At 40.0% G+C, this 21,763-nt stretch overlaps 1 protein-coding gene across 7 annotated transcripts in view; it reads left to right on the forward strand.

Moving 5' to 3' along the window:
- The window catches only part of ELMO1 (engulfment and cell motility 1), a 304,523-nt gene that overhangs the window by 272,732 nt on the left and 10,028 nt on the right, over window positions 1-21,763 (forward strand). For all 7 annotated transcript variants that reach the window (XM_063406486.1, XM_063406504.1, XM_063406491.1 and 4 more), the window contains 4 exons: window positions 2,142-2,305; window positions 7,943-8,055; window positions 16,380-16,487; window positions 20,027-20,109. In XM_063406486.1, coding sequence (XP_063262556.1) covers window positions 2,142-2,305; window positions 7,943-8,055; window positions 16,380-16,487; window positions 20,027-20,109 — 468 coding nt within the window. The remainder of the gene's footprint in view (window positions 1-2,141; window positions 2,306-7,942; window positions 8,056-16,379; window positions 16,488-20,026; window positions 20,110-21,763) is intronic.

The raw sequence follows: 21,763 nt of genomic DNA on the forward strand, positions 1-21,763 counted from the left end.
AATTTTCATTGTTTCCATGTTAGCCCTAAAAGTTTATTACGGAGGAGTGTGTTGCAAATAAGCATAAGTGACAGAGCTCCAAATCTACTGAATTTGAACCTTCTTTGCAGAGTTTAGCAAGAATGAGCATTGCTTCATGTGGATGGTTTAGAGATCAGACTGGAAAGATCCCTATGCATGCAATTCCCTAAAATACACTATTTATTCATTTGTTTATCCATTTGTTTATGAGAAAAATTTCTTATAAGAGACAGCTTCCCTACTGTGAATCGCTGAATTTAGGAAACTAAATCTGTATGTAAGGAACAAAAAATCAGATTTGTATAGATATATGAATTAACTCATGAAACAGAAATTACATGCGTGCGTAAGTGATTGCAGCATTGTATTTATATTTAAAATTAATTAGCAGTGATAGGTAGTAATTGTCAAGAAGGCACAAAGAGGAAGACAGAACATATTTTTAAACATCCAACTGGAATTATTTGTTTCACTCTTTCCTGCTGTTCCTTTGAGGATGTTTCCTTTGTGGACACGTTCTTCATTACATAAGCGCTTTTAGCTGTTAAACCAAGAGCCAGTGAAATCCAGTAGGATTATGGCACTCACCTTGTTGGGCACGATCCATCAATGTTAATGCTGTTTTGGGTTTTATAGTGGCTTGTCATTTCTGAGGTGTGACAGCAGCTTTCTTACTTGGGCTGGTGTGGACTAATGAGTGCACTGTGAATGCAGGCGAGGAGGTGTTAATTCCTCTGAGCAGTCAGGTGCCAGTCAGGAGTTCATCTTTCAATAGGGAAGTAGCTAATTCTCACTGGTAGACCAGCTAAGTAATTCTTCAGTTCTTTTGTTGCTCAGTTTCACCTGCTGGGCACAGCTAAGACGAGTGCTTAGATGGCATCTGAGAAAGAAGATACGTCTCAGGAAGCAAAAATAGAAAACAGTGTAGGCAATGAGTTAGGCAACACATGTGAAACAATTAAATATTTATATGAAAAGAGAAGGTTTTAGAATTATTAGGGAACCTCTGAGGGGGTGAGTTTCTGTTTTAGGATGCATAGTGAAGATGAAAGAATAAAGGGAAATTAACAGCATGGAAAAAGCTTTGCCCTCTGTTTGTGTAACTGTTGATTTCTGTCATTACCATTTTGATACCAAGGGGCTGTTACCATTTCCTAGTGGTTTTTAGCTTTGGCCTTTGGGGGGGATAGACCTTTCTGAGTATGATAAACTGTTCTTTCAGCCAATTTAAGCACATCATCAGATAAATATTTCAAAGTGTGTGACTTGCACCATCACCAAGGAAATGAGTCTAGGATTATGGAGAGAGAGAAAAAGTAATCTCTCATATGTATTTATCTGAACTAGATCCAAGAAATTCTCAGTTAACTGTCTCAGCAGTTTTGTCCTGAAAAATAATTATTATGCAGAATAGATGGCTGTTGCCTAGCCATCCTTCATCCTCATTTTTGGGTTTGCATTGTTTATGGCCTTTATTCAAAAGCAATCCTGTAATATACTTGGCAAAGTGATCTCTCTCTTTCCCTGACTAATGGTCTCTTTAAGTGAGTTCTCTTTCCTTCACTGTGTATGACTGCAACGTACCTGCAAGGAATCTCAGAGTGGTTGAGGTTGGAAGCAACCTCTGGAAGTCATCTGGTCAGCCTTCCCTCACACAGGGCCACACAGAGCCAGTTGCCTAGGACCATGTCCCAGATGGTTTTTTAGTGTCTCCAAGGATGGAGAATCCATCACTTTCCTGGGCAACCTATGCAAGTGCTTGGTCAGAAAGGGTGAAAAAGGGTTTCCAGGTGTTTGAAGGGGTTTGAAGGGTGTTGAAGGTGTTTCCCTTGTTCCAGTGTGTGCCCACTGCCTCTGGACATAAGGGATAAAGCAATGGGCCAGTCAGCAGCTCCTCACCACCCTCAAAAAAATCCTGCAGAGCAGATGAGCTTTTGGTGGAGGCTGTGATGCTCTGTCAGAAGATGGCTTATTTAAAGTTGCTGAAAAGTTTTCTAAGAGATCACATAGTACTAATCATCCTCTACACCTACAAACCTTAGCGTGACCCAGAATAAGATTTGAAACAAAACCACAGAAAGTGTTAACGCAGCTTCTTTTTCTTTCCTTGTTAACTGCAGGTAATGCAGGTAGTGAAAGAACAGATAATGAGAGCACTCACTACCAAGCCTAGCTCTCTGGATCAATTCAAGAGCAAACTTCAGAATCTCAGTTACACAGAAATACTGAAAATACGCCAGTCTGAAAGAATGAACCAGGAAGATTTCCAGTCTCGTCCAATTCTGTAAGTATTGTCCTCTCTTCCCACTCATTTTTTCATGGAAAGATTAACAAGGGAGAATGACATTTGTGAGCTCTTCTGGGGAATCCCGGGGAGAAAAGCTGTCCAGGGAGCTGTGCTCAAAAGCAGTAGCGAGGCATCTGCTTAAAGTACATTATGTTTTCTTCTGTTGGGAATCATAACTTTTTACTTGAGTTCAGTGAAACCAGATTTGGCAAATCCCAGCAGGAATTCACATGGCTTATTTATATGAAGCAGTGCTTTGACATTTCCTAGCTCTGCATGATTGTGAGACTGATTTCGGTGCTGGTAGTGGCTTTCAAAAAAATTATCCAACTAATCAAACTCCACACCTTTATCTTCTGTTCAAGGCCTCACTGAGCAAGACAGTATATTTAAAGCCCAAAAGAAGAGGAGGCAATACACACTGACTTTCCAAAAGAGTTGTCCTTGTACATAACATCAGAAATTGGTGTTAATGACAAGCATTCATTTACTTATTTGTAAATAGTAACATTCTGACAGCTAGCCAATCCTTTGCTTGTTGTTTACTGCAAAGTATGGAAGGCTAATATTGCCTCCATAGCTCCGTCTCATTTCTAAGAATACTCTTTGTTGTGTTATATGGAGAATGGAGGCTGCACTTGGCTCTGAACCAAGTCTGAGATTGTGGCTGAACTGATGGCACAGGACAGACGCAGACTCTGTGCTGTGCAGGTGTTGTACTGAGAAGAGCAGGAACGTTTTGAGATGAGCTGAGAAATGGTGAGGACTCCAGAAGCATCAGCTGAAAGGTCATGAAATCCTGACTGGTGCACGTGGAATGGCTCATGATACTCTAAATCTCCTTTTCCAAGGCAGAGGTATAGAAATGGATTTCGACCAGAGCGTTCCAGGATTCAAAAGCAGGATATTAATTTCAATTTGTTGCTAAAGGATACAGATATCTAAATACAAGCTCTGGGGACACATTCCTCCAGGGACAGCAGGGCAACAGTGGAAGCATAAGCAAAATAGAACTACAAATTAAATTTTAACCATACCAGTGGGGATCAAAGGAGGACTGCTTCTTTTATGTTTCCAGTGTGTTAGAAAACACGACCTAATGCCCAATTAGAACTGATGTCACTCACAGTAATGCATCAATTAAAAATCTACAAATGATTCCAGTTAGTTTTGTATTGTTACACTGCTGAGAAAGCCCCTGCAAATCCCCTGCAACATTTAGCAGTTCAAAGCTGCTCAGAACTGTGAAGCTTGTCACCAAAGCTTCTCATCTTCCCTGCTTTCCTTATGACTCAAAAGTTTAAGTTAAGTATGATACAAGTCAATTATTTATATTCTCTTGCACCGTGACCTAGCATTGAAAGACTTGCCAATGACCTGTGCAAGCTCTTCATTTCCAGTGTCACTCTGGCTAGTTGCTGCCACAGTGCAGTCTCCCTCCCCTCATGGAACGAGTGAAACAACCAACACAAATAGTTAAAAGCAACTGAAGTGTTACCAGAGAATCATTTAAAATTCAGGATAAAGGCTAAGCCTAAAGGCCATAAAGGCTAAGTAAATCGATAAGGTGTTTAAGCAATCACAACTGCATTTGCAGAGATTTAACTCCATGCATTTGCATTTTGATTACATCCATGATCACTTGTTCTTGACTGTGAAAAGAAACAGTCCTTTCATTTTGCACTTTGATTTGATTCCCTGTACTGAACTCTCTCAAATTGCATAGATGGCACAGTTGATAGAAGTACAGAATCATGGCCCCATTGTAGGGAAAGAAACTGTGAGTGAAAAGAGCAATCGTGGCTGTGCTGTATATTTTAAAGCCCTGCAGATATGCTAAAAGAGATTGTGCACAATGGTGACTGTAACATCAGCAGACCTTGTTTAATTCTGCTTGAGAATATGGCAATCAGGGAATGGTTTTTCCTCCCTTGAACATGACAGAAGTCTTTCTTTTTCCATTAAATTTATAAAGCACTGTAGTTTGAGGCGTTCAAGCTTCTGGATAAGAGAAGCTTCAGTTAAGTTGTGTTTGAATGTAAACTGGAAAGTGTTGCCTTAGATCCTCATAACTACAACAACCTTGTTTTGCGAGGATTAGTTGTTTCTTTTATATGAGCGTTGTTGTATCATACGAAGTAAAGCTTTTTCAATAACTACTTTTGATTAGGAAAAATAAAAAGTCCTTCAGAATAGATTCAGATATTTGGGATCATTATTGATCATCTGAACTGCCATTCCATAATGAAATGATTAAAGTATCCCAGTTTCATTTTGAATGGCTGTAGAAGAAGTTGTCTAGGAATCCTGTGAGCCTATAGAGGACCAGAGATCTCCTTGACAAATTTAATGGCAACAGAGATGGGTTAATGCTAGATAAAATTTTTGCATCCAGTTGGGGACTTGCTGGTTAAAGGAGAGTTAATGGCAATTAGGGAGCCATTACTAAGTAACATCTGTGTGAAAATCAGCAACATACGGGGAAAGAGAGGAAGGTGTCTGGATGCTTTTCTGCTTTTTTTCTTACATATTTCTCTGCAATGTTAGAGAGAGTCACTACTGCCTGCTCTGAATGCATGATCAGGAGAGAGAGCATAACTAGATGCCAGAAAGATAAAAGGACTATACACATGAATCCAGTAATGGGATTACTCTCCGATTGTGTTGTAATAATTTAAATGTTTGTAATATGCTCCATCCTGAAGAGAAAACCACTATCAAGGAAGTCATAACTATAAGCTGGAAAGGTAAAACCTTTAACTGGCGCTGAAGAAGAGTTTGTTTAATGCGAAAAACTTGAAAATCATTTCTAATGATTTTCAGATATTTTAAAAACAAGTAACTGCTGTTAGTATTACGTCCAGTGTTAAGACCACTGAGATCACAAAATTAGCATATTCATGTATCTATTAATGTGTGTTTCCCTCAACCACTCTGTCTCATCAGCACACTAACTTTTTACATTCTTATGGGACAGAAACACAGTAGGAAACTAATGGCAGCTTTTAAAGTCACTGCCTTCTTAGACTTAGTCTGTTCCCTCTCTTCACAAAGCCCAAGCTGTTAGGCAAATGTCATCTGAGGGATAATAAATAAATATTCACAAAATGTATTTGCATTTATGATCTTCTTTTAGCTCATTGTTCATGATGGATTTTAAAATTAGGCAGGAGGATGTATTTCTTGCACAAAGATTTTTCTCCTTACCCTCCTGTGTTTAGACACTGATTGTGAGGAACAGAACTGTACTGCCTTCAGATGGCTTTCAGAAGGAAATACAGAGTTTCAAAGAAGCACATCTTTTGTTTGCGTGCTGTGGTTTGATTATTCTGACCCGTTTCTGTCACCTCAAAATGGTGCAACAGAAACCTTGACAGTGAGGAGCACTGAGTGGCAGGATCACCTTGCAAAAATATATCTGGAGTCATGATGTCAGAAAAATATCTGAGAGCTGTACGAGCCAGAATAACCATGTGCTGACATGAGCTGCTGAGGTCAGTAAGTGCAGTAAGTCACCATGGCAAGGGCTTGATGGTCTTACAGGCTTTCACTAAGTCCAGAGTTACCAGAGACTGTTTCTCCATGGAATAATGGGTTGTCTCCACAACCTCTGTGTGATCACGCTCAAGGACCATCAAACAGAAGAGAGTAGCACACTGGGCTTCACAACTGTGAGAACAAAAATGTATGTGTGCAGAAGGCCTCCAAAACATAACCAAAGAGCCAAGAAGTCCCTTCTTTCTTACCTCCCCTTCTCCTGTGCAAAGTCTGCCTTAGGCACTGAAGTATTTTAGAGAGCATTACCTGTTTCACTTTGGATTGGATTAAAAAACCCATCTCTTCTTCTGGTTTGTAAAGGGCAGCTGGGGCATTAGAGGCCAGAAGACAGAATGTCATGAGCAAACACTGAGATGTTAATGTGCTGGGTGATCCATTCATTTTATGGGTTTTTTTGGTAGTGTCTTACAAATACAGTGTAATGATATCTTTAACACCTACTTCATGATAACCATCCAGTTTCTGAGTTAAACTACCTAAATATCAAACTGATGTTTATACCACTCTTGAATGTTTGAAATTAGTCCAGCTGGAGATGTAGTCAGCAGCCTGAACTGCTGAGTAATCCACACTTGTGTTTTAACACTGTTATTCTCAGCCCCTGCTCTCAGGTTTTACCTGAGGAATAGGGAAGCTCATCAGCTCAGTAAAGGCATGGCATTTATTCAATCACAAAGTTATTTTAATCACAGTATTTAACCATTCAACATATTTATGTCTTAGATCCCAATAAGAAAACAACAGTGCTTGAAAATTCAAATCCTAAAGGACTAATAACACATTTCCAAAAGATGGCCTGTTTCTATAGTTACAATGCTTCCCTGGGTTTTTGACCAGCTAGATTTTCACAGCTTGTAAATATGCAGTGGGTTATGCATCCAATCATTCCATTGACACCTAGGGGAAAGAGGGCATTTTATTTTAAAGGCCTGCTCTTTGTAGCAGAGGGTTTGCAGTGACTTCAGTGGGGGTCTGACAGATCAAAGGCATAGGATCTAAATGAGTGTGGAAATAAGCAGAGAATGGGCTTCCTAAGTTTTCAAGAGGAGAAAATTTTTTGTTGTCTCTAAGGGATACCACAGCTTAGCTTCCTTTTGATGATGATTGCTGGAACATACTGCCAGACAGAATGATTTCTGGTATTACCTGATTTGCACAGCAACGCAAAATTATGGTTCTGACAAACTTCATATTTTATAAATCCTCTACACATTCAGGTTTTTTTTTTAATCTTACTAGGCTTGCTGTCGAGTTGATGTTTAAACCTGTCTTTTATGTATTCTTAATGAATCTAAGTGAGGATATAACTGATGAATTCAGACATCTGTGAATCCATGTGATGGTGTATGAAATTAAACTTTAAATATTATGTGCATATGTTTTCTGCCTAGTTCTTGACATGTTGAACTCTTATCAAAGTAAGAAAAAATAGATTTTCTGAAGGATATAGAATATTATTTTGTGGGTCTCTGCACTACTGGGCAAAGGTGAAGTTGGATCCTTGGATGATCCCTAGTCATGAGTTAGTCTTCAACAAATTCTGGTAATAATAAAGTAATCAAATTATGTGAAATTAAGAATAAGAATATAGTGCTGATCATTAATTTTGGCATTGCTCCCTGCTTTTCATTGTTGTTTCAAAATGTTCTAGCCTTCTTATGTTGCCCTAAATAATAGTGCTAGAGATATATATCGGCATAGGATCATGCAACAAAAGGTGGCAGACCCTCAAATAAGCTTCACAGGGCTCCTATGATGAAAGAGCATTATTTGCTGCAGAAAAGTCTTGTTGATGCATTATAGCAAGTGTTATTTTTAGAATGAGTAAAGTAATATAAAAACAAACAACTTGCCTGAGTCATACACTGATGTTGTAGCAGGGAGATGTCTACAACAAAGATATCCTGACTCCTGTTCTTTGTTAAAAGGAAAAAGGGGATTTTTTTCTGAGGCAGACTAAATTCTGACCTGGGCTTGTCTGTGACTGATGTTCTCTTCAAACACCTTGCAGAAACATCTTGTGAGACTCTGGTCTTTGATTATATTTAACAAGTGCCTACTTTCTCTCTTCCCAAGGGAACTAAAGGAGAAGATTCAGCCAGAGATCTTAGAACTGATCAAGCAGCAACGTCTCAATCGACTTGTGGAGGGCACCTGCTTTAGGAAACTCAACAGTCGGCGTCGACAAGGTATAGCTCAGACTCCCTAGTCTGGCTTTATGTTGTCACTTTGGTCAAAAAGTTGAGCTGAGGAAAACTATTTTCACTGGCAGGATCCTTGGTTGTAGTGCTGTCTTGATTGCTTTTACCAGGAAGCATCTGAAAGCATCTCCAAGTTACTGATTTTCAGGATTTTATGTTTCCCTGAAACTGGTTTCAGCCTGATCACTCAGATGATCTGGAACAAGTTCAGCCTTTGACAAAATCTCAAGCAGCAGTCTCACATTCTCTGCCTGAATTTTCAGACTTGTTCATCTCAAAACAATATATTTGGAGAAATAGCACATAAAACTTGAATTTGAATCTCCCAGTCTTTGATCACCTTTATGTATGCAACAAGTTCATTCTGCACCCCTGCCTGTAGTACTGCCTGTCGTTTGGTTTAGTCTTACATTGCCATATACAATGATTATATTATGATGTTTAAAGATACTTTTTGAAAGCACTTATATCAGTAATTTGTGCACCTTCATATGAATACTTGATTGATATGAAAAGATTATTTCCCAGTTCTGTGAGTCATTTCTCATTCTATACAGTAAAACTCCCTATGGTTCTTTGCCCCTCAGAGAGGCATGCTTTTTTCTCCAGGTAGTGTAATGGGGACATAGTGTTAACTCAGCAGATTAATTAAAGTCATATCCAAAAAATTTCCCTTTAAATCCTTCATTTTGTGAGGATTCAGATTACTATTTGTTTTCCTCTGTAAATAGAGAACAAATTAGAAAGTTACAAAAGCTGAGAGTAAGAGTTGACAAAGATCAATATTTGAGACCTTCAGATTAATTGGGAGAAAGTGCATTCATCACAAGGAGAAGTATCCCTGCAATGGTTCCTTCCATGGAAGCAAGAAGGCAATTTTCCTTAATGTGTGGAGGTTATTTAATGTCTCTGTCATGCATGTTAACACGTATGAAGTCCACTACACAGAAAGATGGTCAATATTCTACTCTGAATTTCTGTACAGACTGGATAGAGAGCCATAATTCATGTTTTTCCTTCATCAGCATACTCATGGAGTGAAAGCAAGTAATGTGTAGTTTGTTTGGCTACCAGTAGTGAGGGTTGTTTATTTTATTCCTCTCAAAGCCTTAATCCAAATGACTCAAATTCTAGGCAAGGAGCAGGATTTGTAGCAAATATTCTTCTTTTGGCTGACCTCCAAGAGGAAGATAGACTGTTTACTTTATCCTAAATTGTCGTTAGTTCATGATTTATAGGATCAAGAGCCTTAGGGAGTATAAATTCATTCAACTTATAAGAGTGCAGTTGAAGCATAAAAAAAATATTTTTTAAAAAATCAATGTAACCTTCTCGTCCTCAGTTGAGAGAGTCGCTTCCTATCATGCCTTGGAGTGAATTCTATAGGCCACCAGATTAATTGCTTTGATGTCATATTTATACAGGGCCAGAAATAATTCATGATTCTTTGGAAACAAATAAAACGTGACCATGCCTCACAGAACATTATCTTCACCAAAATAGATTGTTTTTCACAGATGGAAGCCTATTTAGGAGGTCATGTTCCCAACATGCCCTTAACAGTTGTGTATGCTTTATGATAGACTTCCTGTATTCCCTGAAACAGAAGGGTAAATTATCATGTGTGAGGGAGGCAGTAGACCCAAAACCACCAGAGGATGGTGATGCATGAGGCCACCAGGACTAAATTCAGTACGGCCAACCCTGTCCTGGAGGGGGCATCAGGCACAGCATCACCAGCTGGGCAAGTGAAGGGATTGTCCACTCAGCTCTGCACTGGGGTGGCCTCATCTTGAGTGCTGGGGGCAGGTTTGGGGCACCATAATATGAAAAAGGCATGAAGTTGTTAGAGAGCATCCAAAGGAGGCAACAAAGATGGTGAAGGGCCTTGAAGGGAAGCCATGTGAGAAGCAGCTGAGGTCATTTGGTCTGTTCAGCCTGGAGCAGACTGAGGAGAGACCTCACTGCAGTTACAGCTTCCTTACGAGGGGAAGCAGAGAGGCGGACAATGATCTCTTCTCTGTGGTGACCAGTGGTAGCACTTGAGGGAATGGCCTGAAGTTGCGTCAGGAGGTTTAGTCTGGATATTAGAAAAAGGTTTTTCAACCAGACGGTGCTTGGGCACCGAACAGGTTCCCCAGGGAAGTGTCACAGCACCAGCCTGATACAGTTCAAGAAGCACTTGGACAATGCTCCCAGGCACATGGCTATGACGTTTGGAGATGGTCCTGTGCAGGGCCAGGAGTTGGACTCCATGATCCTGTGGATCTTTTCCAATAACTCGGCATATTCTGTGATTCTGTGACCTAAAACTGTGATTTAAAGAAGTATGCTTGGCATATAAGCCATTCCATTGGGGTCTTGGTTTTAGGTATGTACAGTCCACTGGCACAGTCCAAATAGCAAATACTGGGAACTGGGAGAGAGCAGAAGAAGGTCTCTTGAAATCTGTATTTATCCTTCAGGGTCTCCTGTACTCCAAAGCAGCACAAACTGTAAAACCAGGGCTGTCATGATGTCAAGAATTAGAAGGTGAAATAAAATAAATGGAGGACCCAAGGTTTAGCTAGTTATACTGAATATTATGATAGTCAATTATCAGATAATTCCTCTGAATGTCCTGATACAAATAGTAGAAGTCCCAAATTCTGAATGTGTCTTGTGTTAGCTTTGTCCCACATCCCCATCTCCTCTCTCACAACCCACCTCTCTGTACAAGTGCCCAGTGCTACCTCAGGGGGTTCAGGAGCCCTTGTCACCTGCCTTGTGCTCTGCTCCAACTGAGTCCACTTGCCATGGAGGATTACCAAGGCTCTAAAAGGGCCGTGGTCCATCCAGGTTGACATGGAACTGTCACAGAGATGAGTACTGCCCTGAGGCATCACGATTTGCCTGTTATGTGGCAACCTACATGTAAGAGCATCATGATCAGATTGGTGTTATATCAAAGTATGTATATGATTTTTTTTTCACCTTTCCTATGATTCTTTTGTTCCCTTAAAACAATCCTGGAACAAATGTCACAAATCTGCAGATTGTACAAGACGAACTTAAACGTGCCCTACACAGAAGCTGAAAGCATTAAATTGCCCATTTAAAGACAATTAACAGGCATTAGCCCATGATAAAGACTCCAGAGCAAACTTCTGTTAAGATTATTGTCTGAACATGTGGTAGGACACACATGGTTAGTCACAGTAAGTTGAAAAAATTGACTTACAAAAAAATGAGAAGGGAGTTTACAGCCTCTTATGGCCTTTTGAGGAGAGATTAAACTCTTTCATATAAACTTAGCATTGGAAAGCCTCCAATCCAACAGGTGATTCACTGGGGGGATGCTGAAGATTAAGCTGTGAGGTATCTAAATTCAGATCTCTGTTTTTTGTATTTCAGCACAGGATTATAGCAGGATCTCTCTGTAGCTGAAATTCAGAAATACCATTGTTGTCCCAGCAGGATCCTTTGCACTTCTAAAAAATACATGGCCTTTCCCTTGCGTAGGAGAACTGCTGCACTAACTCCCGGGTTTTTATTAAGTATCTTAATCAGTTGGAAATGGAATAGCAAAATCTAGCCTATCCTTCTGATCACTGTTCAACAGCAGATCATCATGCAAATCCCCTCTTTGTTCCTGGAACATGAACATCTGCTGACAGATAAACCTCTTCAGCTTTCTCCTTCCTTAGATAATTCCTAAAGGAAAAGGGAGAAGACTAAAGCAAAAACCTGCCAAGCACTCTACACCCCCAGTAGTTATTATTTCCAGTAGAGTTAAGTAGCAGATAAAGGCATTTTATTGAGGATAATACATACTTCTTCTAATGCTGTCATCCTGTACATTTGTAGTATATGTTATGTGTGTGCTCTTGAAAATAAACTCTCTTTTTACCTTTATAAAGACTGCAGAGAAATTGCATGCTATTGAAGCAGTTTTGTAGTCAACATGAGGTTTCTCAAACAGTAATTTCTGGAAGGAAGGGAAACCCTGGTGGCACACCCCATTAAATTAAAAACACAGGGTTCCATGGAAGTAACCTGGAAAGAGAAAGCTTAACTTGAAACAAAAAATCTAGTGAAGGCAGGTTTTCCATCTCTTGCTAGGATAAGTAACAGTTCTGAACAACAACACAAGCTTTGACTTTTTTCTGCCAAGCTCTTTTCTACTGCTGCTTCATCCTACTCTCCACAGTCCCACAAAACCCCTAATATTCTGTGAACACTTGACTTGTTGAGAGGAGCCAGTTAACCAAATACGCCTCCAACAATGCCATAGGTCAATCATTTGCCAGTTATTTGGAGAGCTTCCTGGCTTGATCTAGGCAGTTAAGACAGCTGGAGTGAAAATGTCAATACAATTTTAATAGAGATGGAAAAAGAAAAAAATATACATGCCCACAGGCATATATAGATATAAAATCTTCACAAATACACATTTTCACAGTAATATTTAAAAGCAGATTGCTGATGCTAGACCTGTGAGGATGTTTTTCTTTGAACAAAAACATCTACTAACCTTGAATGTATCTTGGGAAAAACCACATATTCTCAGACTTCTGTCCATGCATATCTGAGCTATTTTCTTCACAGATTCTAACAATAGAGCACTTCTGTACTAACCACAGCAGTTCTTTACCTGGAATAGTATTGTTAGAGGCATGTGAGTCATTGACCATTAATGCACTTGGAAACACACTGTGTGAATGGCCAGGCACTCTGTAGCCCATCAGCAAAATGTTCTGTGCTCTGCTCTTTGTTCACAATTTTGAATATTACTTTCGTGGCCAAATTGTAGGTGATTTACTTACTTGGGATTTTTTTTTAAGCTCATCTATAGTCTTCAACATTGTTCTGTGATATATTTAACCCTCTGGCTGCTTTAGCGAACATCTGAAAAATCAGAACAATTTGCTTGAAAACTTCTTAGATTGAAAACAAGAATTACTAATTCTGTTTCCCGAAGAAGAATTTCTAGCACCCTAATGTGATTGCATCAGTGGTCAGTGAGCTGAAAGACATAAGGAGTTGCCAGAAAGTGTAAATAATGTAGTGTCTGAAAACTGTGATGAAATATCAAGTCCACATCATTTCTACAGACTGGTGGTTAGTGATTGTCCTCCCTACAGCTTCTTGCTCTGAGCAGGAGGTGAGTGTAGTAACTCTGGATACAAAACAGGCCACAGAAGGGACCTAGTCTTTGGAGGAAATTCTTAACCCTGGGCCTAAAACCGAAACAAACTCCATTCCTTCCTGAATACATAGTTGCCCTGTTCCAGCTGGGCACATGCACATGGATCTGCCAAATGTGGAGTAAAGGGACTGATAGGGAAGGTCTGTCCCATCTTTAAAGCCTTTTGTGACACTTCAACTCTGCAGACTTTGGTTTAAAGGAGAGTTTGGATAGTAGTTTCATTTTGTTTTATAAACACCACTTTTGAGTTATAGTAGAAAAGAGATGTTTCTTCTGTTTATTTTTCTTATCAATTTAGACCTCCAAGAAATGCTGGCAAGTTCCCATGTGCTATTCCATAATTGAGACTTCTTGACCCTTTTTTTCAGTGGAAGCAATTTCATATAATTTTTGTTTGGAGTGCAGGATCATTTTACACACTACTTTTCCAATATAGTTGTGTTCAGCACTTGCACTACAGTGAAACAGCTGCATCCAGTTTCAAACTGTTCCCCTCCACTGAAATCTCATGTGAGTGGGATATTTTCTGATATACTCTTTGTAGCATCATGTACAGCTGAAGCAAAAATTGGAATGGGTAAGGCTGAAGTGGCTGTAGAAACCAGGGTCCCTTCTACCAAAATACCATCATCCTCCTCAGCCTGGCTGGTGCAGTCATTTAGTGGCTGTGGTTGAGGAAACCTCCTTAGTTCCATTTGTGGCTTTCATTTAAGGGCTTTCCCCTTGACAGCAAGGCTGTAGCAGAGCAGAGTTATTAGTGAGCCCACAGGAGAGTTGTGCTGGACATGCTTCAAGCTACAGTCTGTGGCCATTAGATTTTAATTAACCTTGGGTTATGGGGAATTGCTGAAAAGGCTCCCCAAATATTCAGAGCTTGGGTTTCTTCCCATTAAGCCACCCCTTCCCAAGACAAAATAAGGAATTTTCATGGAGGGGTGTTCTTCTCTTATTATTGAAGCATGGCATTGATAGAACCAAAAGGTTGGCAAAATATTAACCCCTAGGAGATAAAAGAGCCAAACCCTTGCTAACACCAACCCCATGTGTGATAAATTGAAAGGAATCTATGGTAATTTTCTTCTTTTTCAGTTAGAACATCTTTTTGCTGAGGTCACTGAGAAGCTAGTGAAACCACATCAGTGTTTATTAAGAGAAAGTTACTGTTTTAATTTTAGAGTTGGAAAGGTGTATTGCTTTGTACAGCCCGATAAACAATGAGGTTGCAGTTAAAGCTTGGCATGAAAGGCTCCTGCTGCAGCTACTGGAGGTTTTTCTCTAGGCATAATGGTCAACCATCAGATTCAGTGGGGGTATGTTTTTAAGCATCAGGCTTTGCTTTGGTTCTGGGAGAGTTCCCAGTAAAAGGCATGAATCTAGACAATTTTCACATACATCCTTCTGAGATACACAAACTGCCTAATGAGTTGCTTGTGTGTGTGCTCTCCAGATGAGAGTCTACTGGATGAGGGCTCCTACTTGCTCTAGCTCCCAATTCCCTGCAGAAGTTTTGCGAGTGGTCCAGGGATGCTGATATTTCAGCAGCTCTTCTTGTATGCATCACAGGAGCATAATCTCAGGCTCTCTACCATAAATCTTTCAGTGTTGTGCATGTCTGTGAGGTTGATAATCAAAATCACTCCCATGGCCATTTTGGGCCTTTGCCAGAGCTTTCTAAAGTTTTCGAAACCTTTCTGTAGAAGGGGCTGCACGCTCAGAAAGTAGTTTGAAGTGTGTAAGGTTTTTCTCCCAAACCTTTTTATCCCCTGTGACAAAGAAATTTAAAAGGATGTGTGAAAGTCCATTTTTATCATTCAGTTGTCTACATTTTACTGCATTGCATTTTAAATGACTGGCCAGGGGCCTGGAGTGTCCTTCAGGAAGCAGTTGGGTCTGTGAAGCCAGTGTTTTACTCACAGTGCCAAGAAGCCCTTCCTCTGCTAACACTCCAAATGAGCTCACATATGCTGGTTCTACAGCTGCTCCAGTGTTTTATCCAAACTGAGGCTCCCAGCGACTGCAGCACCGCAGGGCTGTGTCAGTGCTAACGTCTCCCCTAAATTGTCCCTCAGGCTGCTGCTTGGCACAGCATCAGCACTGCCAGTATGAGAGAAGCCCAGAGCCAGAGAAGCCCAGAGCCAGAGAAGCCCTCTGCCCCCCTCCACTGGCATTTTAACATCCAGCCTTGCTCTGAGCTTTTGGAGATTTAGTTTGAATGTAACAAGATTGTATTTTTGACAGCTTAACATTATGTGATCTACTTATTAAATAAAATGTGCTCTGACAAGGAAGGATAACCTCTTTCTTGCCATTTCAGAAAGGCAATTGGCAAGCACCATTCTTGCATGCTAGGTAGCGTGATGGCCTGGCTCTGCAAAGGTGATGTTCTTCACAGGAGCAGATTTTAACAAATGTTTGTTAGGGGAAATTATGTCCTGCGAAGCACGCGTTGTCAGGAGATGTAAATGTACGTCTCCAAGGAAGGACTAAAATGCAAACTGGGGTGTGAACTGCATGGTCACACGTATATTTGTGTGTCTCTTGCAGGACAAGAGATTTAACGTCTGCTTTTAAAGTCCTTGCATGTTTATTAGGTCCAGTCTCTCCAAAAACATGGGGGTGTTCTCCTACGTCTGTAAAAAAAGACATGAGTCATAGTTTTCATAAAGTACGGGATATTTCAAATTTATCAGTTTTTGGGTGTCCCACACAAGACAGCTGGTAGGGCTTGATTTTCACAAAGTGGGTGCTAAAAATGAATCTTTTATGGGTAAATTAAAGTTATCCACTCAAAGTAGTTACTTTGCCAGTGTTCTGGCCATGAGGGTAAACAATATCTGGTAAAACTAAATGAATTTTTTCTCACTAGTATTGTTTTTTTGGGGTTTTTTTTGAGCCAGTGACTATGTAATTAACAAAATCCCTGTAGATTAATGCCAGCTTCATTTAATCAAGTAAAATTACTGAGCAAAGTCCCTATCCTTCTTATATACACCCCACACATTTCTTCTTCTGAAAGACAACTGCCTTTCCCTGTAGCACCTTGTTGGAGTAAGCTTTCTTCTCTGCTGTTGGTAAGGCTGATGAAAACATGTCAGTGACCTTGTTTAATGTGTTATTTCAACAGACAAATTTTGGTATTGTCGACTTTCACCTAATCACAAGGTCTTGCACTACGGAGACTTGGAAGAAAGTCCTCAGGGAGAAGTCCCTCATGATTCCTTGCAAGATAAATGTAAGTTATCCACAAAGATTTTGACACTTCTGCTTCTTTTATGCTAGTTCTTTTTTATGACTTGTAGTAGGTTTCTCTTAACATAAGACATTATGAACAGCTCTCTTTAAGGAGATAAAGAGCAGGGGATATTTCCTCCAGCATTCAAACACTACTCTCCTGGGTTTGGCAAGTGTGTGTGGGGACTGCATTAAGCTTTTCAATGAGTTTATAATTTCATTCAGCTTGGAAACATCATGTCTTTGCTAGGGAGGAGCACAGTTTGTGTTCATTGCTCATCTAACTGTGGATGTCAAATAAAAATACTTGGGCACATGCAGAAGCACTGCCTGTCCATGGAAACAGGCAGTCTCTAGTGACTGGAGGAGGAATATGTGGCAGAGATTTTTTTGTTATTGTGAGGAGTGGACTTGAAGGTGACAGGCCACTGTGAACAGTATGGAGAGGGCCTCACTGTTTCTGTGTAGCCAAGTGGAAGAGGATATGTCTCTGTGGCAGCTCCTACCAGGGGATTTATTGGGATTTTTCTTATGGTTGAAAGTAATTTTGGAGCTCTTCAGAACCATCATACTCTAGTGATTTCTCCTTTGTACTTCAGTGTGAGTTGTAGGGGTTTAACCTGTAATCCAGGGAAGGTTTTTTATGATAGTGGAAATAATGAGTATAGTTCTGTCACTGGTAGGTGACTTCAAGAAATCCAGCATTGAATAAGGAATAACTCTTTGTGTTCTTTTCTGAAAATCCTTGGCATTATCAAATAAGACATGCTTATACAGGTATTTCAGCTGGTAGTTCCACTTCTTTCATGGAATGACAGAAAGACTAATTTTTCAGAAGTTTGAAATTTTTCCAGCCTGAAAACTGGAGATTTATGTGAAATTTCCTCTCCTAACCTGTCTCCAGGCAGCACCTTTTAAACTGTCCGAGGCTCCCAGATGCAGTCTGAGAGGGAAAGAAGAAAAGCCTGTGTGATGCTGGAGCCCTGACAGTTTGCAGTCACGTTCTCTTGTTTTCCTTGCCTTACAGATTGCCTCCAGGATGTTCCACAGTCTCACTGCAGTCTTGGCAGAATGTAGGACAGGGATTCACATTGCTGTATCTGCACAGAAAGAGACTTTTTGTGGACAAGGCTTAGAGAAATAGCCACAGAATGTTACAGTAATGTCAGTCAGAAGGACAGAAGAACAAAAGTCACACTTGAACTACAGGCACAGTTACAAGACCAGCAGTTCCCAGATTTGTTTGCTTGGATCATGCTTCCACGCACAAACCCCTGACCCTGACTGTGAGCAGCAACTGGCACTTGCATTTTCTGTAGGCTCTTGAGTCTCCTCAGGAATGTCAGGATCCCATGGGGGCAGAAGGCTCCTACTTTAGAAACCACTGGGCCAGACCCACACGGTTCCCTCAGCATGGCTGCTGGCAGAGTAGATGCCAATGCAGTTTCAGAATGAGGTGGTTATTTCATCAGTATCTCTGGTTTTCAGGCTATGAATGATACAAGATTTACCATAGTGCTACCCACATTTTCATTAAACAAAGTTGAGAATACTGCAAGTCACAAGATTTTAAAGTGGCACCATTGTTTGAAACATATCAGACCAAACTGGCTTGGGCATTTTACAGAATACTTTTCATAAATATTCTGGTTGTCTCCGGACAGATTATTCATTTTTGAATTCTTAAAGTTTGAATATGATGGTCAACTTCTCAGCATTTCGAGCCAGGTCCAAAGATAAAAGAGAACAAGTGGGTAAGCAAACAGAGCCAAGAGGAGCAGCATCAAGCATTTTGTGTACTCCTTGCCAAGTCTGAATAATTAGTCTCAATCCCCAAAAATAAATGTGTGAGTTTTTAACCTTTTCACTTCTGTGAACGTCACCCCTCTCTTCAGGCTGGCAGAGATAACAAGCCATACAGACTCCAGCTGGGACAGAAAACTGCTGCCCTCTTTCTCAAGGTTTTATCCATTGCAAGCACATGACATCTGTGCTCACGTCCTCCAGCATCTTGTAGTCAAATTCTGATACCTCCTGAAGTCTTTGATTCTATTTTTCTAAAGAAAGGCATAAGCCAAGTTCCAGATAAATAAAGATTAGGATGTCACATCAGACTGTAATCTCCCACAGCAACTGCATTCCAGATCACACAGTTCAAGTGTATGAAACCTGGATAAAATCCTTCTTGGTTGAGAAGTCTGACCTCAGAAAAATCTTATTTTATGCAAACAGAGAAATTCTTTTTCTGATCCTCTTCAAAAAAATGGCAGGAACTTTTTTTTTTCTAAAGAAGACCTTTCTACCATAGTTGCAGTCAAATATCTCTGTAATTTTCCAGTTTATCCTAGCTTACTCTCAGCTCTCAAAAACAGTACCTTCTTCTCCAAAATGGGACTGTCAGAGGCATAAAATGTCATCAGGCTCACAGCATAAAATTCTGAGACTAAAGGCAGAAGTTGAGTAGTGAAGAGTCAAATTATTTCCTTTATTTCAGTTTTCCATGCAAAGCAAATACTTTAAGAATGTCTATTACATCCTATACCATCCGTTTGGCTGTAGTGCTGAGGTAATCTGTCATAAAATATATAGTGTTGCTGCGCCCAGTAGAAGAGTAAATGCATTTCTCCCCTTCACTATTTCCCATTAGAGTTTGTAAAGAACTGGGCAGTAGCAGGTTTCCATATTACTATCCTGTTCTATATATAAGATACTTTTCTGCAGCCACAAGGATAATGGATTATTTATAGATCGTAGAAACTGTCACTCAGGGACTATATTCTATTGTAGAGCATACAGATTGTCCATAATGTAATTACCTTTGGAAAATTGACTTCCACTTGGAACTCGGAGAAATTTATCTTTATGCTTTAGTGACTTCACTCTGTGACTCTGAGTGGCAGCAGATTTCAGTATTTTTTCTTACCTTTCTTTTCCCTCCAGTCATTTCTGATCACTTCATATTCTAAAGCAATTGGAATGGCTTGTTATAAGCCTTAGTATTCCTTATTCCTGCTAGTTGCCAGAAAGCAACTAAACTGCTGGTGTGAGTGAAATAGGAAACTATTTTTAAAAAATTCCTAAAGGCTTTTAAAAGAAGGAAAACACCATTGAGTGAGGGGACCAACTTGCCCAGCATCCTCTCTCCAGCAGAGACTTTACCTGGATGCCTAGGAAAGAACAAAACAGAGCAGGCACATTACATTAACGAGGAAGAAAACAGTATGGTTTTGAGATCCATGACTACACATACTGTCCAGACACAGATACACATTTATATGGAACACTCTTACCCAAGGCAGTCTAAATAGGCAAGAAAAAGCATTTTCAGACTTTTATCCAGACACCTGAAATTTTGTCAAGACTCACTGGTTCCTGTGTTAGTTGTTTTCTTCCAGTTTTCTTTCTTACAAAAGGCTGGAAATGGCAAAGGATATGGCAATTTTAACATATTAGTCTTGCCTCTTTTTAGACTCTGTAGCTTTTACATACCTTGCTTCTAACTAATTTTCTGGGGTTTGATTTTCTTTCTTTTTAATGCAGTGCCAGTGGCAGATATAAAGGCTGTTGTGACTGGGAAAGACTGCCCACACATGAAGGAGAAAGGAGCTCTTAAACAAAACAAGGTATGGTTCTCAGATTGTTATGAACACATACTGTGCAGAATACTAAGCTTGTCAACTTGAGCTTCCCTGAAGTAATACAGGTATTTTTCATTCCAGCCTACAACATATCCATGTAACTACACCCTTTGTTTCCACCTCAGACCATTTAAGTTATTGGGACAGCTTAGCCTTCTTTACTCATATTTCATGGCAGATGTGCATTGTGATATGCCCAGGGCATAACTGGAATAGTAATTAGTAGTGAGGTTTTCTATCTCTAAAGTAAAGCAGCAATGGCTGTCGGTACCTACTCCTATATTGTCTCAGATAAATAACTAGCTTTTTCCAGCTGTGTTCTCTGGTGAACTCACATTCAGTGAACACATGCCAAAATTGCAGTTAATGTCCAGCTGATGATACCTGCAGGTCCAGTCAGAAAAACCACTGCCAACAAAAGGCTGTAAGGTAAATCCTGGGAAACTAAGGAGGCGTGTAAGGATGTGCTCAGCAGTTCATTTGGGAAAAAATTGTGTAGGAGACAATATTCAGCTTAAATTAGATTTATACTACCTTTCAGAGTTTCAGAGCAAGAACTGTAAGCTGACAATAGTACTAAAATTGTGCAGTGCCAGAATCTTGCAGAGTGTTTCTTAGTAAGAATTTTCACCACATCAAGAAGAAATGGAGTTACTAGCAACAACTGGCATCGTTAGTGGTGAACACCATATTCCATGAGATATGTTAATAAGTTTTCTACCAGGCTGTCTCCCTCACCTTACAAGAAGCAATGAGACTCTAATGATGTTCAGTCTGACCTGGAACAACACCCTGAGAGGTCTGGGAGCCAGATCACAAATTTTGAACCAGAATTTCTAATTACCTGAAACTGAGAAATTTGGGGTCAGACCAGAAGAAGATTTCGATGGACAAAATAGTGAAGTTAAGAGTTCCTGATTCAATGCTTTGGATAAAACTGGAAAAAGCAGTTCTAATGGAGCCATAAAAATTGAGAAGGCACTGTCAAAGCCACATCGCACAACTAGTTAGACCTTCATAGTTGCAACTTCTCTTTCCTTAACTGTGCACAGATGGGCAAAGCATCCTGAGTATTTTTTGATTTGTTTTCTAGCAGAGAAGTTGCTCTCCTTTTAATATGGCTTTACATGGTAAGAAAGGAAAAAAATCATGTCAAGTGAGGAAAAGAAAATCCCAGGAGTATTTTTCCTTGTTGATTTTCTGAATCAGGGCACAAACACAAACACATGAGTACAATAGATTACATACAACTCCCACCTCATGTTAGAGCTGAACCATCAACACATTTGGCTGGGACATTTATGTGATGCATATAAAATATTTTTAGTTCTTCCTTGTCTTAGCACTCATATGTCCGCACAAATGGGAAAGATGGTAAGCAGTGGGTGGCAGTGATGGAAATGTGTCATCGTTATGGAGCAGTAATGTCTAGATAGTATTTAATGCTAAATAGGAATGCTGCAGATCAGTTTGTCCTCAGCTCTCAGCATTGCCCCATTTCCTTAGGTAAAATTTCTTTGGGCCGGTATAAAATTTTCTGGCTGAGAATGTGAAGATCAGGAATTCATAGGTAGCATGGCTGCATCCTTGCTGGAGAGTTCTATTTGTGACCCAGACAATGGCAATTTTGATGGGTTTA

This window comes from Prinia subflava, chromosome 1 (assembly GCF_021018805.1).
Source record: "Prinia subflava isolate CZ2003 ecotype Zambia chromosome 1, Cam_Psub_1.2, whole genome shotgun sequence".
In the NCBI taxonomy this organism is placed as follows: Eukaryota; Metazoa; Chordata; class Aves; order Passeriformes; family Cisticolidae; genus Prinia; species Prinia subflava.